This window comes from Magallana gigas, chromosome 5 (genome assembly GCF_963853765.1).
Source record: "Magallana gigas chromosome 5, xbMagGiga1.1, whole genome shotgun sequence".
Taxonomy (NCBI): Eukaryota; Metazoa; Mollusca; class Bivalvia; order Ostreida; family Ostreidae; genus Magallana; species Magallana gigas.
In genome coordinates, this window is record NC_088857.1 from 19,202,609 (window position 1) to 19,221,307 (window position 18,699).

Genomic DNA, 18,699 nt, shown 5'->3' on the forward strand with positions numbered 1-18,699 from the left:
TGTATTTAATGTTCAGAATCTATCAAAGTCTTTCACATTCAAATTGAAAAAAATGTGCAGACATCTGATCCCAATATTATACCTTCTAATTTAATTTGAGACTGTAATTCGAATTGACTCGTTTTTCATACCCGATTGTACTCCATGACATTTACCCAGGTGTGAAAGACAGGCAATATATACCTAAAGTGTGAGACATGTCTTTTACATACATGTCACAATGCATATACATGCATACTGCGTTGTTACGTGTTTATGACCAGACTATTTAAAAAATCAATAATTATATAGTGATAACAGGCACACATAGCAACAAGATGGGGAATTATCGAGGGGGTTGAAGGGGACTTATGCCCCCTTTCTGATGTTCAAAAACGGGGGGGGGGGGGGTGTATTTTCGGTAATTTTACTCTGTAAATTTAATAACTGAAATTTTAAAGACCGATCAAGACAAGACCCGCACATAGGCAAGGTTTAGAGCCTAACGCCCTTCCCTCCCAAGTTTGGCAAATTTAGGACAATCCATTTCATGCGCGGGTCTAAAAGGGGGCAGGGGGATCCAGAGCCCCCCCTCCCCCCGCAAAATTCCAATTTCTTTAAATTACATTTCATAATTACCAAAAATATGCCTCAGAGACCCCCCCCCGTCAAGCTCAAAAAACCGTCCCCCCCCCCCCCCGGAAAAAAAAATTCTGGATCATTCAGTTTTATCACGGTCAATACTGTTTGAAACTAAGTCTATAGCTTTCTCCTACCCTGCACCACACCCCTCAATGTAAAACGATCTTATGTGCCTAGAAAGGAGTCCAATTCTACAACACATGTAAGGAAAAAAATGTGAAGAGCTATCATCTCCATCGTCGCAAGCCTCGACCAAGTACGATCCTCAATCATCTTGTAGGAGAGAGCTTTGCAGACTCCGGACCGTAGCTTGAGACGATGCATCAGACCAGAATTTAATTTTTTTTCATTTAGAATTAAGAAATCAATTTATTCTTTACTAGCGATGTATCTCGGCCAAAACTTATAGGTTTTATTGGGAGATTACATGAATTTGTGTACTTGCACGTATATGCATGTTGTTTTCTTTCTGTGGTTTAGGCGGACGGGGAAATTAAGAGTTGGAGGGCATTGTCCATGATATTTCTCATTTCAGAGGCCTAAGCTAGCTTATCTCAAGAATCGTCTCTCCAATGATTCACCCCATACACATCATATAACCTCACATTTATCTGTATGGTACAGTATCCTATATTCATGCAAGCTTGGTTACGACATTTGTGCATAATTTTCAAATGACTCCTATATGTTACTAAGAACAGTTATGTTTTTATTTTATATCAATAAATAAATCAATTAAGCGAAAATACACCCAACTCCATCCCACCCAACTGAGGCAAAAATAATGTTAATCATAAAAATAAATAAAAGAACTTATCAAAAACTATATATCAAGACTTTTTATTGACATTTTAAACAAATACAAAGTAGATACTCAAAGCACAGAACATGAACATACAATATAAATAAAGCACTGAATATCTAACTTCAGAACATGAACTTTGTACCAATGGATCTCTTTCAAAAAGTACTTTGTTATCACCATAAACACTGATTCAAAAACCAAGCTACTTATAAATACATATGCAATTCACAGCGAAAATATAGGAGATAGGTTCAGTTTATAGGAAAAAATATCCTTGTAAATGAATTAAGGATTATGTACTTAATATCTTTTATAGCAACAATTCCATAGCCGAATGGAAAAAGAGCTGGGCTTCGCGTCGGTTGACAATGGTTTTCTCGGGGTGTCAATTTCAACTGTTACCCTCCCAAACAGGCACTATTTATATAGTATACATTGTATATGAAAATAATGTCCTTTTTTATTCCTGATGCTCCAGTAATCATTTAATGGATTAGTTTGTTCTAAAGTGTAAATCTACATTCAAAGTTAAACAGAGTAAGATGTTTATAGTTCTTATGAAACTTAAAAGTGTTATTAAAACAGATAGATGTATATAAATATGCAATATGTTGTGGATTTCATTTAATATATGTAGACAATTTCATACAAAATACACAGACAGTTAGGAGGGAATAGCTGATATTGTTCTTAGGTAAAACACATGTACATGTATCATATGGATGAATTTGATTGCTACAGAATTTATACTCATGTATCTACATCTTATGGAAAAAAAACCAATCAAACAAAAAACAGTTATACTGACAAAGCCCTACCCCTTTCTCACCAGTTTTAATAAATTTGTTTGTAAATATGTACCGGTATATGAATATACTCTTTCCTCAAACTTTTAAAACTGCCATTGAATAAATTTTCCAGTCATCGATGTTCAGTTAATTATGAACCAATGATATGCTCTTTTGTGGTTCATTTGGATTATGATGGGAATGATCATTTCAGAGAAAGATTACAAGTGGATTTGTGTATTTTTTTCTACAATGGTTGACCTCTTTAAAAATAGAAATATAATTTCACCGTTTGAGACAGTCATTACTGGCGTGCCACTAGTTCTCGCCAGTACATTGTGACATCACAATGTACTGGCGAGAAATGGTACTCGGCGAGAACTAGTCGCAGGCCAGTAGAGTTAAGGTATCATGATTTAATATGATTTTTTTAACGAACTGGTTTTGGGACATTTTAAACTTCAGAAATGGGGGAATGATTTATTAAAATTTAAAGGGTAGCTATTTCAATCTAATTAATATGAGGATACATTCAGTAGCAATAAAATTCACTCCCAATATTTCAATTCTCTACAACTAAGTACAGTAAAATTGTACAAAAAATACATGTAACAATAAATTTTACAAACAAAAAATCATGACTGATACTTTTTTGGCCTGAGTCAGCATAAAGTTTATACAAGTATAATCTAATTTTCATAGTCAATCAAGAAGTGCATTCAAAACAGAAACTGTATTTTTAAAACAATCCTGAAGAGAAAAATGACCAAGTAAATGACTAAACAAAAATCAGGCAAAACATGGGAAATGCAAAGAAGCAAATTCTTTTCAGTTCATCAATAAATGTTTTTCAATTAAAGCACTGTAAAGTTGAAAACACTTGATTAAAGCATCACTCTTTTTAAAAGTAAATACATGTATAAGTTTTACATGGCAACATTTTCTTTCTATGCTCAATCTACATGGATACATATAAAAATGTTCTAATCAAAGTGATAATCATTTACTGAGTTTCCTTTTTTCCTTTTCAAGGCAAATCATTCTAAATATCAAAAACATTCAACACTAACATAAAAACTCTACAACATTCCGTAAGTCTTATACATGTACTACATTTGAATTTCTCTCATGTTAATAAATAAGTGGCAAATTTGAATAACTAAGAAAGTCTGCTACAAGAACTTGGTATTGTGAAAATTCCACGATACTCCATCCCCCTCTTGTTTGACCCATGGGCAAGGGAAGAGGAACTGAATGGCCCAGTTAGGACCAAACACAGACCTCATTTGTTCCCAGAAATTAGTCTGGTAAATTTTTTGGCCTTTTACCAACTCATAGCTAGTCTGACCATTTAGGATCAGATTTATCTGCCAGAAGAAAATGTACACACAAAAAAGTCCAGTTGATATGGTGATATAAAACCAGAAAATGGCCAAGAAAGTATAAAATGATGATTTACCAACAATAGTGATGACAAGAGCATATGGCAGGAAATATTTAAAGAACTCTGTGCCTAAAAATGAGACATAATGGATGCTTAGATATTGCTCCAAATAATATAGGCCAAAAGCAGTACCAACAATGCCATAAAAGGCCCACAAGATAAAGTGCCTTTGATTGTGAAAACCAATGCAGCATCCTGTGAAAAAGCAGTGGTGGTCTCTTTTTAGTATACATCGTTCACAAATGCTACAGTGGCGAGCCCTAGGTGGGACATTTTGGTCACATTTGGTGCACTTTGTCCAATCCTGGTGCGTAGAGTCATTGAACATGGGTAGGTCAGATGCAGTGCTGTAAACAGATTTGACACTATTCAGAATGGTTAGTACCCATTGTCCGAGGGCGTTGATTGTCAGGTACCAGAAAAACAGTCGTTGATAGAAAAATGAAAAGTCTGGATCCTCCTGCAGTTCATTGTGGTATATCCCGGGGAGGCACACACTGGAAGCAACCCAGTGCAAAAGAGTGATGAAGGCCAAAACATATATCATTCCACCATAATTCAGTATCACCAGGAGGTTTTTTGTGTATACCGGCCGATGGTTGGGAGGCCGGTCTTGGTATGTGTCTAGGGTTAGCATTAGGCTTTGTGTAAACTCAAAAAACTTCACAAACAAATTCAGCATGGCTCTGAAAGAACGAAAAATAAGAACAGATTTTCAATTTCAACACAATGATCAATTCCTTTTTTATTTGAGACTTTTCAAACTGCACAGGCTTAACTTCCGGGAAAATTAATGTAATTATTGGTTGTCCAATTATTATTTCTGGCAAAATAAGTAAAAACTAACTTTTCATAACGTCTCAGATTATAAAGAAGTTAATTAATCTTTGTTGACATTATATTCTCACTGGCATTACCTTTTTAGGGCTCGAGAAACCCGAAAAAGATTCTGAATGAAGATACTGACGTACTTTCGTTTTCATTTAATGGGAACCAATTTAAGGAAAAAGCAACTTGTACGACGAATGGATAGTCATTCCACCTCTCAAAATATTTGTCTTTTTATCCAGATTAAAATTTTAATTTTATCCTTATAAATGTTGAAGACTTAAAGAATCAACCGAATTTTTATATATTTTTATTAACCAGTAAAGTACCTTAAATGTACGAAACGAATAGATCACTGTTCAACTTGTATCGCACTTATGTAAATTGGTCCTCCGCCCTTTTCTTTGTCGGTGAAGGTCATTTCCAATGCATTTGGGAAGGAAAAAACGAATTTGCAATAACTTTGAATAAATCAAGTTGTTTGAAAAAGCAGGTAAAACAATTATTTAACAAGTAATAATCTGAAGGTAAAGACTTTATCATAAACGTATTGTTGAACCAAATGAAGGCAAAGTTAGCATTGACACGAACGACCGTTCCGCCATTTTTATTATAAAGCTCAATATTTCGAAATTTGCGTTTTGTGAAACTTTTAAAAATCATAACAAACTCACGTGGATAGTTGTGAACGTTGTGAAATAAGCATGATCAAAGCCTTTGTTTTTGCCACCTGCTAAATAAAGATGATCTTACCAGTCAGACATATAAATTTGATAAATGAAAGCAGTGTTTATTTTTAAGATTAATTGAATTTGGCTGCAATTATGTCCAGCTCTCCCTTGTTTAATATTTTTATATCTGACCAACTCCCCCTCCCCCCTCCTCTCTCAACCCCCCCCCCCCCAAAAAAAAATTAAGAGGGCTAGTTAAATGTCTATTTAAGTTGTGTCATAATTTGATAAAAAAAAAAATGGCTGGAGAATGCCTTACATTATTGTATGGTTGTTAAGAAATTAACGGAAAGGCTAAGAAATTGTTTGATCAAGGTGGAGCGAACAAGGCCGGTTTAAAGCGCTAACAATTATCAGAGTGAAAGGACTCTGGGCGAATTGACTCAGGCAAACAGGTAGATTGCATGGGCAAACAAACTCATACCTTTTAAAATCATCCTCATATTAGCTCTTTGTTTGATTCATTTTTGAAATAAATCTTGCTTTAGAATCCTTAACAGGTCTGTTTATTGGCTATGGTCATGATGGTACTCAGACCATTAACAGCAGGTTAAAGTCTGTGTGCCTCAGACAGTTAATTTTGTTTTATTTTATGTGTGTTATTGAGAACAAGACATTCTTTTACAGTAATATGATAACTCAAACCATTTATGTTTGTTTATATTATTGATGCAGATTTTAGACTGGATGATCCCAATGTTATAAATCAGCAGTTGTTGACGTTCATCACATCAGATCCCTATGTAATACAGAGGCAAAGAATCCTCACAAGTACAGCTGCTGACAAATTAGATATGTATTGTCATCCTACAGCAGAATGTTATAGACAGAGAAATTTTCTTTATATTTGATCTTACAGAGGAAGGAGAACCTCAGTGAGAGGCAGATAATGCAGGAAATCAATTACCCTTCCATATATATCAAAAGTGACATGTAAGTAAATACATAAATACATATAACAATAAAGATGTCCTTATTAGAAAATGAATCATGAATGTCAAAGTCATATATTTCCAATTGCTACACTTATACATAAATGGTACTCATGTTTATTTTATAGATTGAATAGACAAGATGGGGTAAATCAAGAGAACTTGGATTACTCATATGAAGGTATCAAATTCTTTTTGTTTGAATAAAAAACTACTGTATTCATTTCTTAAATATAACATCATTCATGAAATACAATTTTATAATTAAAATGGAGAAAATGTATCACATGATTGCCGCCTAAATTTCAGAGGCAACAAGAGGCAAAATTTACACTGTAACGCAGTGGAAAGAATGTCTTTTTAATTGCATTTTTTTTTATGTACTATGTATATTGATATTAGAAGGTTTGATCCTCAACAAAACAAAACTTTTAGTAGGTTTATTAATGAATAATGACTGTTAATGAAGATCAAACATGTTCATGAGTTGATTTTCTTTTTTTAAAATGCACAATGCCTCCATGATTCCAGGTTGTAATGTATGTGGTGAAAATCATGACACAGAGTGCTGTCCAGAACTTGGACTTCTGCCCGCGGAAATCCAGAGTCCAGCTACAACCAAGTAAATTGCTTTGAGAACCTAATTTTTATCCATCACATTCTTTTGTCAGTGCAGAACCTTCTACAGATTCTCAAAAACTTAGGACCATGAATTTATTTCAACAATAAAATATTTACTCAACTGCAGAAAAAATCATTTAGCCTTAATAGGTAAACATCATATTAAGCGTTAATGATGAAAGCTTGTTTTTTTAAGTACCTGTACATGTCCACGTACTCATTAACAGAACAGAACAGAACATTACAAATGAAATGGATATAATTTTATTACTTTAATTGATAATACATGCCGATGAATGATGGTAGTTTTAAGAACAAAATGATTCAAAATTTTCTGAAGACAATGTTTCTGATCCTACACATGTAAATGTATTTCACAAATGTTGTCCATATTGATCATAGCTTGCTACATTAGTGACATAGACTGACTACAGCATTGATGTCGTTGTAACATTTTCAGGGCCCGACTGACCCTGCCACAGTCCATGCAGGCAGTGGATTTACCGGGCCAGGAGGTAGCAGTGCTCACCCAGGGGCCTATCAGCAAGAATACACATTACGGCCCATTTGAGGCCAAGAAGACAACGCATGAATTCAGTGATGACTCTTTGTTCTTATTGAAGGTTGTTCAACAATTGATGATTTTAGAATTACTAGTTAGACTCCTGATGGAAAGCTTTTTCAATTTTCTATATTTCATGCCGTGTTCGTTATCTCAGTAAATATGTTGCAGGTGATTGTCAAGGACTCCATCATCAGTTTGGATACAACCAATGAGAATGAGTGTAATTGGCTCTGCCTCGTCCGAGCTGCAACTGATGCAAGTATGTATACTGTGTACAGGATTATTTCACCACGTATAGTTTTGGCCCTTTTACCTGAATTCGCCCAGACACAGTTGTATTGAAAGAGAAATAATTGAAGACATCGGAATTTGCCCATTCTTAAATTTTCCCGCTGACAAGGGCAAAAATAAAACGGGGATTAATATTCCCCCGTATATAGTATATCAAATCTTTATTGATATTTGTAAAAGACTGTTTCTTACTAAAGTTGTTACATACTCATCAGCAGAGAAACAAAATTTAGTTACTGTCCTGCATGATTATCGTACCTACAATGTAGTTCATTTAATCGTTAGATCATTTTAAGATTTTCTCCGTGATCTTGTTTTTATCTAGCTGAACAAAACCTGATAGCATACCAGATGGGGACCAGTATATTCTACACCGCTGTCAGGGATATAGAAGCGGGAGAGGAGCTCAGAGTCTGGTACGCTGCTCCTTACGCGAAAAAAATCGGGAAAAGTATCACACCTGATGGAGTCAGCAGAGGTATTTATGAATTTTTTGTATTTGTATTCAATTGACATGATATATATTTGATAACATATAATAATAATTCATTGGTATACATGTAGTTAGTCTTAAATTTTGTTTGATTTTCCTGTACTTGTATCTTAATATTAAAAAAAATAATTGTATCACAATTTCTCTCAGTGCACTAGCTCTCTACAAAGACCTTGATTATCTATGCATGAAATGTTAAAAGTAAAAATTTTAGAATTAAAAAACTGCATGTACTGTCTATGAAAAAATAAAATACATGTCTGTCAAGTTTGTTAAAAGGTCTACAAGATATAGATAAATTGCTGTAAGTTAAGGTGGAATAACACACATTGAAAAAGCCACTCAAATTAACTATAAATTATTCAATTATGAAAGATATGATGATAAATAAACTGTACAAGTGTCAAATAAGCGAAAAATTTGCAGTTTGGGGATAAAAAATGAATATCTAAAAAATTCAATATGAAGTATCAACAAAAACCCTGCGTGATTTGAGCTTGGGATATATGGATCATAAGCCCGACACTTTATCCAACCGGCTATGGAGTAAGTTACAGATTGCTGTCGATAAAATCCTTTTAATAAATTGAAGTGTCAGAGGTCAGCCATTTTGTGATAATGTGTTATTCAACCTTAACTTGAGAAGTTAAAAGTACTTCTAAATGCATGTACATGCACCCTTTTTGATGAATATGTTGTTGATTTTTAGTCATGCTAAACATGGAGGTGATATACCCCTCCATTGAAGATGCTCCTGAAGGCTTCTCTCTGGAAGGGACCCATGAAAATCTCACCCAGGGGGAGGGAACTCCTCAGGAGACAACACTCAGCCTCCCTGATCACGAGGCTGGGTCCCAGGAACTGGTACAGGCTGCCCAACATGTGGAGATGACGGACAGAGAACAGCAGACTGTCATAATACACCAAGAGGTATTGAGCTGAGAAGACCTGGCCCAAGGGCCATAAAACTTAGACGAGCTCACTTTTGATCTCTGTCTCACTTTTTCACTATAGGTTCCTTTTGTAAAGATGAGACTTATATCAAAAGTAAGCTTGTTTAAGTTTTATGGCCCTGGGGTCTGATCAATGCTTAAGTTCTGAAGTTGAAAATTCAAGTGATTGTTTAATAATGTTCCTCTCTCTCTCTCTCTCTCTCTCTCTCTCTCTCTCTCTCGCTCTCTCTCTCCACATTATGTAAGCAATTCTGCATGTATGTTTAAATTTATACACTTGCTAACACTTCAGCAGCAGCAGTCAGCACCCAGCAGCCAAGCTGTGGTTGAGGACCAGGAGTCTGATGTTGTCACAGAGAGAACCGACCTTCCCAAGTATGGCTGTCAGCGATGTGAACAAATATTTACCACCGAGAATGACCTGGCTCATCATCTCATGCTGCACCTGTCTCAAACAGAAGAGTAAGCACATTTAGTTTATTATTGTTTATTTACTAATGTAATCAACACAAATAGTTTAAAATATTTTTGCACCAAAAAAGAGATTAAATTTTTTTTAAAGTTGTGAGTACCCCTTGGCCATGTAATGTGATAATTCAAGTGATCAATTTCTAAAAAAAAAAATTCTCATTATGTAATACAAAATTGATTTTGTTTTATTTTAGAAAGCGGAAAAGAGGAAGAAACTTCAAAAATGGTTCTTTTGATGAGGATGATAAAGACCCTGAAGACCAATTAGAGGTAAAAGAAGAGGTGAATGAAGAGGACTGGGCAGCCATTGAGGAGGATGATCCCAGTGATCCAGATTTTAAGGGGGAGGAAAACGCCGCATTTACGGTTTATGAAGTGTACAAAGGTCGACCTAGAAGAAGCATTAGAAGCAAACGCAAGATAGACAAAGATTTCCTTTATCTCTCCAATGCCAAAAAAACAAGAAAAACGGCCGCAGAAAAGAGAGATGAGAACTCCTCAGAAGAGACAACACCCTCAGAGTCGGAAGAAAGGAGGGTACAGAATGGAAAATCTGGGGATGGAAATGTGTCAAATTCTAACATTGATAGTCAGGGGCAAGAGGTTAAAGTGAAGAGAGGGAGAGGCAGACCTCGGAAGAAACCGATTGCTGTTAAAAGCACTAATCATATAGGTAGTACATCTTGCGCTAATGTACAAACTAACTCTATGCAAGGTGAAAAACAAACAGAGAATGCTGAGGATTTTGACAATGAAAATGTGTCAAAAACTGAAAGGAAAATGAAGGATGACCAGAGCAGTGACAATCACAATGATTTTGCTACTGATAATCAGTCATTACTATTAACAGAGCAACACAGAAATGATGTACAAGAGCAACATGGAAATGATGTACAAGAGCAACATGGAAATGATGTACAAGCTCAAGGAGACACTGATGATGGAACGCATCAAATTAACAATGAGGAAAATGCAGAGCTCTTGAATGAGCAACAAAAGCAGACTACTAATGTAGATTTAGATGCATCTTTGCAGGAAGGTAATGATGATTCTGTAGCAATTTCAAATGCAGAAACAACCCAAAATACAGAATTGGGTGAAACTGCTGCAGAAATGATATACCCAGAGAAAGAGGTGGCAGATATATCTGCTGTTGTAAATGAATCTATAACTGAGGGGGAAGAAGGTGTGTTGGAATCCAATGAACAAATTTCTCAAGGGTCTACTGACCAGCCCCTGATAGAAATGGACATTGCAGAGGAAGAGGAGACACAGACTCCACTTACAGAAATTGACAATCAGGCCATTATGAGTGAAATGAAAAGAATAAAAAATCTGGAAAAACTGAGAACCAAATACAAAAATCTGTGCAAGTACTGTGGGAAGCACTTTAAGAATATACATCATCTGAAATTACATCTTCCAATGCACACTGGAAAGTTTTCTTGTCGATATTGTGGTTTTAACTTTGCCCGGAAGGAGAGTATGTTGAAACATGACTGCAAGATAAAGAAAGTCATTAACTTAGTGGAGAAAGATGGTAGCGAGGTTTTTCAGTGTATTCTATGTGACAAAGAAATGGAGAATGTAAAGGAAGCAAAAGACCATTTTATGTTTCACAAGAAGGAGGTAAGATGTCTCGACTGTAACCAGATGTTTGGACGTCAACAGCTGCTAAGGGATCACATTTGTCCCAAAGCTCCACAAAAGCTTATCAAATGTGACATCTGTAAGCATCCTTTCCCTTCAGAAAAATCTCTGCTTCGACACTTAGCCATGCACACTGATATCTTTAAATGCCCAAACTGTTTGAAAACATTTGCCAGAAAAGACTCTCAGTTAAAACACATCCTGGTATGCTGTCCAGAGAAAGCAGAGGAATATAAAGTATACGCTTGTAGCAAGTGTCGGAAGGGTTTTGCCACCAAGCTAGGTCTGGATAAGCACGAGAATTTGTGTGAACAGGAATTTTGTGAAAACTGTAACAAGGTATTTGATTCAATTGAAATGCTGAAGAAGCACCAAGAGACCTGTAATCAAACTAAAATTTATGTTAAGAAAGACAAGGTCTTGTTTCCTTGTAGCATATGTAAAAAATCATTCAGGAATCTTAGCTACTTGAATCGGCATAAAGAACTGCACAATGACCAGCTTGAGTGTTCTATTTGCAAGAAGGTGTTCAAAGCAGAAAACGATTTGGACGACCACTTTAAATTCTGCTCAGCTAGCAAAACTATCAGCCAAAAAGGATTTGCACCTTGTGACATGTGTGATCAAGTTTTCTATTCTGTTAAGGAATACAAGGAACATTATTTTACTCATACCCACCCCTACTACTGCAAGAAATGCGGTAAGCGGTTTGTAAAGGTGGGGACCTTGCACACCCATCAATGTTTACAAGACACGTCATTGGTGGAGTGCCACCATTGCCAACAGCAGTTTCCCGGACAGGTAGCACTGAAGACTCACATTAGAAAGGAGCACAGGAAAAGTATTCAGTGCAAGATCTGTCAGAAGAACTACATCACTAGCAAGGAGTTTGAAACGCACATGTGCGTGGATGAATTCGGGAACCCCACAGAGTTTGTTGCAGACAAGGACTTCTCTCTACCTGGAGAAAAACCGGTCTGTCATATGTGTGGAAAAGAATTCACAACTACGAGTAATCTGAATAAACACATGAAAATACATGGCGAGAAAAATGTAGAATGTAAATACTGTGGGAAAATGTTTCATCATGAGGAATATTTGAAAGTTCATATTGATGGGGTTCATGAGAAAAAACACAAATTTCAGTGTGAAGAATGTGGAAAATTCCTCACATCTAAACCAGGGCTAACCTCTCATATGAAGCAATTCCACTCAGATGAGAAAATTGTGTACCCTTGCTCAGAATGTGGCAAAGTCTTTAGTCAGAAGGGTAACAGGAAAATGCACATGTATTCTCACATGAAGGAGAAACTGTTCAAATGTGAAGTGTGTGAAAAAACATTCAAATATCCGGAGCAGCTCAAGAAACACAAATTCATACATATGGCAGGGGAGAAACTGAAGTGTGATTCATGTGACAAATTATTTCCAAAACAAGTTGATCTTGAAAAGCACATGCAGACAGCACACAATGGTCTTATGTATGTGTGCAATTTGTGCAATGCTCGTTGTGCACACAAGCACACCTTGCTGAGACATTACAAGCGCAAACACCCGCAGTATGTAGAACAAACCAAACAGGACAGCTTTGTGAATTCACTGGCACAGAAAGTAGATATGGGAGAAGATGCATCCATGGTAACCTACACCTATGTCAATGAATCAATGGGAATCCCCATGGAAACTGTCACCATAGAAGAGAACGCTCTACCTCAAATGGCCGCCCAGGCCCTGAAGACGTTGTCAGGATTGACCTCAGATCAACAGATTCTTACCACCACCAACCTGCAGGGGTTTTCATCGGCGGACATCATCAATGTGCCCTCCATTGATGGGAATTTCCAGATTCAGAATCTGGTCCAGGATCCAAACAGTTCTGACGACCAGCAGACTGTTGTCATTCTTCAGATCGTGAACCAGGAAAATGAGCAGGGGATGGTTTCTGAAGAGGTTGAGGTCATTGGTAATGTTGTTGACCTTCCAGAAGTCAAGGACGCCGAGCATGGACAATATGTTGCGCTTACATAGGACGTTTCTTGATATATGCACCAGATATACCTCTGTCGTAATTTCCAACAAATTTGTAGTTTTAAAACAATGCAAGCATTTTCTGCAGTAAATTTTCACATGTACATTATTTACTTAATGTTAATTTGCACGAAAACAGTAAGAAGGGGAAAATCTAAGATGCATATATATTACCGGTATCAGATTCAGTTCAAAAGTAATTTTCTTTCAATTAGTATGGGTTCATACTTCATAATAGTTGTAAAACATCCCACTGTAAAAATTCAAAGACTTTGTGACATTACACCCACATGTTTTTTCTTCTGATTTTTTCCCCATCTATATGGTCTTTTCACAATTTATCCTGGTTAAGTTGGACAGTCTCAGTATATATATAATTCCAGAAGGTGTGGAATTGTTAGTCTTCCTGCGGTTTGTTTAACATTGTTGAATTGTTATCTCAGTCCAAAATTTTTAAGATTGAACTATATATTTTGTGTGATTTTTTATGGTTAACATACCTTATTTAAGATCTAAAATCAAATAAATGGTTTTTCATTTGATTGTTATTTTGTACATTTAATATTAAGTTGGCAAAAATACTGGACAGAAGGGGATTATAAGTTGTTTTCTCACAGAAAATATAAGTTAACGAAATGCCAATTTGCTTCATTAAACACGTAATGCACTATGCATATACTGTATTGAGACCTCAATGTTTGGTTTTAATTTATACCAATTGAATAAATAATGCCATGTTTATTATATTAATAGAGGGCGGTAGTGGTTTGATAAAGAGTCTAAAAACAATAATCGGACAAATATTTCGACGATTGAGATACGAGTTCGTATCGAACACTCACATACGTATATATTATCGTTAGTGAGAGGTCAAGAAAAACACCCTTAACTACATTGTATTTGATTTTGGGTTAGTTTACTATACAAATAAAAAACTAATATACATGTTTGGTTTAATTTAAGCTTTATTACATTTCATCGCTACATTTTCCATTTCTTATTCGAATTTGAAAAATATTTTTTTCCCACAATCTATAGCCCATTCTCGTTGATGATTGCACCAAATTCAATATCCTTTAGCAAAAAAATCATTATCTGTCATAAACGACGCCGGAATTCCTACCTTCGATGAAAACTAAAAATAGAACTTTAATGTAGTGAGTTGATGTTATGTGCGCAGTGAACTGTGTTCAGTTTTCAAAGCAACTGTCATACACAATTGTTGGTATTTAGAAATGGGTTTTATAATGAAGAAACTACTGGATTTGCGAACGACATTCATCTTTACTCTAGCATGTCTACTTACTATGACTACTGCAGGTATTTGTGAACAAAGTATTAATATTTCATATGGATACATTTCATACATTTGATCAATTTCAAATTGGTTATGTTATGTGATTAATGCAACTGTAATTGTAATATCTCGTATCAAGTAGCAGCAACTATGTCTTGGAAATTCTTGGTCGTCTTTGGTACCACAAATTTTTGAACATATTTGTAACTTTTGGAAAATTTAAATTCGTGATTTTTTTCTCGGGAAATAAAGGGGAAATATACATACCTTCAATAAGTGGCTATCAAATGCCTTTGGTTTTATCATTTGCTAATTTGAATCCTTGTGTAGATCTTAATGCAAACGTTTTTCGAGAGAGGGACACGAACGTGATACGATCACTACAAGACTTCACCGCGATACGAAAGACTTCATGAAAAACTTTAAATTTAGTACGACGCACGAAGAGGATTTAAAGTTATGTAACGTCTCATGTCGTATATGGACAGTCGCCATCCTTTCACGGAAACTTTGTGTAGAAATCGTATTGAAATCGTCTAATTCTTTAAAGAACATTACAGCCAGGTCATTATCATCTTGCAATACACAGAACTGGCTGTAAAGTCTTAGAGAAGTCGTTCGTTATCCTTATGAGATCGTGACCTGATCCGATCTTTAAAAAATAAGCTGTGTATTTTTTAAAACCAAACAATCATGAATACCGATTCTATCCAACAAGCAAGATCCTGGTTAATCTTGTAGGGATGTAATGTCGGGAATATATCAACGAATTTGATTGATAGGAGCTATTGTCATTAATCATGTACAATAAATTGGCGTACGCTAAAGCCCACAGTCAAATAAATTAAACACAATTTAATATAATTATTATAATAGCACGACTTAGTATTCTCCGTTACATCACTATATCAACGTGCTGTCAACTACTAAGTTAATGTATATACATGTACCAACTTTACCCATCCACCCCTTTCAAGTCTCTCTTTGAGCAAGACACTCACTCTAATTTGATCGTATGGACATACTAGTATATGGTTTACGACTTGGTTTAAATTTGCTCTTGTGTTTTGTTTTTGTATGTTTGACAAAGTAAATGTTGAATATCTTATTTTAAACCTGTCGAAATTTCACTAGTTTTGATTAAACAACGAATAACTGTCGTGTCATTGAGACGTTTTGGACATCTTTTTGTAAACAGTAGACAAATATGATCGTCAGAATGTTCTAATGAAATTTGTTACACTTTGAAAGCTAGAGGAAATATATCGCAAGTTTTAAATCAACTTTTCAAATATGTGACATCGGTTGGTTGCCTAAGGGTATTTAATTAAAAATGGATAATATGTAATTTGTCACAGTCGTAGTAATTGTTTTAATACAAGGCCTTTTTTATTTTTACATAATTGAAAATCGGGGCTTTGACACCGATGCTTAAAATGAAATGTAACTTATATAGATGAACTGCCATACCAGGGGCATATTAACGATCTCAGATCCTCAGCAATGTTCAATATCTCTAAATTATCCTGAATTTTTATATTCGTACCATATAAATCTGCCTTTTATACATAGACAAATCTAACTAGTATTATAGTGTTCATATAATACTCACAGTTATTCAACGATCTGTTGCTTGGCTTGGTGGCTCCACAGAGACCTACTACATACTAGTAAAGGTGAAGGGTTCGAACCACCATAAAGCCGTTTTTATATTTTTCTAATGTGTTCTCTTTTTGTATATTTATTCAATTATATCCATCGTGGCCCAAATTGCAATAACTTCGTAAAATGCATGGATGCCATCAAAAAATATCTTTTTATTTTTTTCATTTAGAAAGTTTGAAGGATAAATAAATTTTTTATGATGAAATAAAATACATCTTGAGGATTGGAAAACCTTAATTCCAACAAACAGACGCTCATGTTCATGTTTCATTGCAGACCACGCGAACTGTCAAAGACTTCAGGCTAGTTCTTTCAGGAAGGCCTATTGTTACCAGGAAAGCGTCTACCTGGCTTGTTCAGAACTCTGTACAGGGTCCCTACTGCTGCCGGAGAAGTACGTCGATGCTGGTAAGTGTACACGGACGCCAGTATTAAACTAAACTGTGTCTAAAAAATGCCGTTTTTAGCTTACTGAGACAAAGTCGGGAGAAGCATCCGACCTGGTTTAAGTTTTCTGAGCAGACCAGATGTATCAAATGTTATATTGACCTCCTTAGTCACGTGCAGGTGGATATAACGTTCTGGGTTTTTTCCTTGATTGTTGGATATCAGCCAATTAGAGGGCTAGGAATTAATCAATCATATAATAATATACAGTTATTGCTGTTTTAATCATATTGTACAATATTATATGATATTATAATCATATCACATGATTCAATATTGTGAATCATCAAATGATACAATGTCGTATAATACCAATATTAAATGACACAATATTATCACATGATACAATATCATAATAAATATCAAATCACATTATCATAGTATTCAATATTATATCATATGATATAATATCATATCACATGATACCAACACAATTTATGATAACATATCAAATCATGACATACTCATATTTTGATACATATAACATCGTATCATATGATACAATATTATGGTGTATCATGACACAAATTTGATGCATAGTACGATACAATATTGTATAGTAGTCTGTTAATTGATAAATATTGTAGTTTTCAATACGTCATAAAATTAACATGTAATATGATACAATATTATATCTTATGATTTTAAACAATATTGTGTCATACCAAACAATTCAATTATCCCAAAAAAATCATAAGATATGATTTTAATATAGTATGATAAAGGGCTTTAAAAAGGGGGATCTCATAAAGGTGATTCCATGTCTCGGTGAGCTCTGTAATCTTTGATGACTTATGTTTGAAAATGTGTGTTGGGAGGGGGGAGACTTATCTGAAATCTTGAAATCTCAGATGAATTCTTATCTGCAAAAATAAAGAAATAATTCCCGCCAATCTTCAAAATCCAAAAAATGGGGGGTAACCCCCCCCCCCCCCCCGCTTTTGATGCTACGTACCTGTATGTTAAGGCATTATATGTTTAGTAGCATTATTTTTTCGACCTTATCTTCCACAGATTGTCCATGGGGAAACAACGCCAACGTACTTAGTAACGCACTGGACAGTTTTTGTCTCCAGAGCATCACTCCCCCTAAATGTAGTGAAATCTGCACGGACCCTCAAACCACGGCTTCCAGAGCGCTTGGTTGGAAATGCTGCAAAGCCTGCGTTGATGTCTGCAATGACGCCCCGTCACGTGATTCGAATTTTGAGGATAGATATCCGGCTGTATATCCTTAATTTTCTACCTCATCATTGAGAAATATTAATAAATTCGTTGTATTATATTGACTTACAAAAATCTTTGCTCGTACTTTGTTCTTAATAGAAATTGTTGCATACATTAATAATAGTTATTACATGCATGTATAAACTCTTTTGCGCATTATACGAATCACCATAGAACTATATACATGTGCATGTACTTGTTAAAATAAAGTAGATATACAAGAAATCATATACCAAGAAATCTTGATTTTGTGCTTTCGTTACATGTATTGTGCCGTATCTATATTTTATACGCTTAATGTCAAACAATCTGGTGCGTGTTAAATGTACCCTTCGTACATGTGTATATATATATAGAAGAGGTTATTATGACATAGAAAGGGTCAGGGATAGGTGAATTTGTTACACTAATGCGTATCCTTATATATAGCTTGGTGAAGATATCTTAAACATTGTTTTCAAGCCGAATGAAAAAAGGAGAAAAACACAAAATCTATAAAAACAACCAAACTTCATAAATTCTGATATAAATTTTTCATACAGATCAACCTTAAATTTTGAGACACATGACTTAAAGTTAAATTGCTATCCTATAAACTAGTATTAACATGAGAAAGAAATCTTAAAACTTGACTTTAAAATTTTAGTATTTTTCTATATTTTTATAAAGAGCTAACTTCTTTTGAAGGAGATCAGTGCCGTATAAAAATGGCCACGGCCATCGAATCCTCTTAATTACAAAATTCTTGCATGCCATGTTGCATGTTGACATAGCTATCTTGTATGTCGACATAATTTATTTTACATGTCGACATATTTGACAGAAAAATAACTTGCATACAT

At 35.1% G+C, this 18,699-nt stretch overlaps 2 protein-coding genes and 1 long non-coding RNA gene across 9 annotated transcripts; 2 read left to right on the plus strand and 1 right to left on the minus strand.

The window, feature by feature from the left end:
• Positions 1–2,365: 2,365 nt before the first annotated feature.
• Positions 2,366–4,953, minus strand: LOC105348559 (palmitoyltransferase ZDHHC22). Of its 4 annotated transcripts, none has more exons than XM_034461612.2 (2): positions 4,816–4,953; positions 2,366–4,344 (listed from the first exon to the last, which is right to left on the minus strand). In XM_034461612.2, the coding sequence occupies exon 2, from the start codon at positions 4,338–4,340 to the stop codon at positions 3,387–3,389; it is 954 nt and encodes a 317-aa protein (XP_034317503.2). In that variant the 5' UTR covers positions 4,341–4,344; positions 4,816–4,953; the 3' UTR covers positions 2,366–3,386. The 4 variants fall into 4 exon arrangements, with proteins under 4 accessions (XP_034317503.2, XP_011456338.3, XP_034317502.2 ...); XM_011458036.4 differs by lacking the exon at positions 4,816–4,953 and adding an exon at positions 4,576–4,676; XM_034461611.2 differs by lacking the exon at positions 4,816–4,953 and adding an exon at positions 4,506–4,640.
• LOC105348561 (uncharacterized) lies at positions 4,871–13,504 on the plus strand. 4 transcript variants are annotated; one of them, XM_011458044.4, is made up of 10 exons: positions 4,871–4,979; positions 5,893–6,150; positions 6,278–6,330; positions 6,681–6,771; positions 7,231–7,393; positions 7,504–7,594; positions 7,952–8,104; positions 8,829–9,049; positions 9,365–9,534; positions 9,738–13,504. In XM_011458044.4, the coding sequence occupies exons 2-10, from the start codon at positions 6,107–6,109 to the stop codon at positions 13,219–13,221; spliced, it is 4,470 nt and encodes a 1,489-aa protein (XP_011456346.3). In that variant the 5' UTR covers positions 4,871–4,979; positions 5,893–6,106; the 3' UTR covers positions 13,222–13,504. The 4 variants fall into 4 exon arrangements, with proteins under 4 accessions (XP_011456346.3, XP_065942356.1, XP_065942355.1 ...); XM_066086284.1 differs by having other exon boundaries at positions 4,885–4,979; positions 6,075–6,150; XM_066086283.1 differs by having other exon boundaries at positions 4,886–4,979; positions 5,900–6,150.
• An 875-nt stretch (positions 13,505–14,379) lies between these two features.
• On the plus strand, positions 14,380–18,076 carry LOC105318934 (uncharacterized). Its single transcript, XR_010713991.1, has 3 exons — positions 14,380–14,541; positions 16,460–16,591; positions 17,645–18,076. It is a non-coding gene; the product is annotated as an uncharacterized lncRNA (long non-coding RNA).
• Positions 18,077–18,699: the final 623 nt, after the last annotated feature.

Bases quoted from the DNA above. Each gene is read 5' to 3' on its own strand.
- LOC105348561 (XM_011458044.4), top strand. From the start codon at position 6,107: ATGCAGGAAATCAATTACCCTTCCATATATATCAAAAGTGACAT. The intron at 6,772-7,230 runs GTAAATTGCTTT...TAACATTTTCAG, and splicing joins CAGAGTCCAGCTACAACCAA to GGCCCGACTGACCCTGCCAC. The intron at 7,394-7,503 runs GTTGTTCAACAA...AATATGTTGCAG, and splicing joins ACTCTTTGTTCTTATTGAAG to GTGATTGTCAAGGACTCCAT.
- LOC105348559 (XM_034461612.2), bottom strand. From the start codon at position 4,340: ATGCTGAATTTGTTTGTGAAGTTTTTTGAGTTTACACAAAGCCTAATG.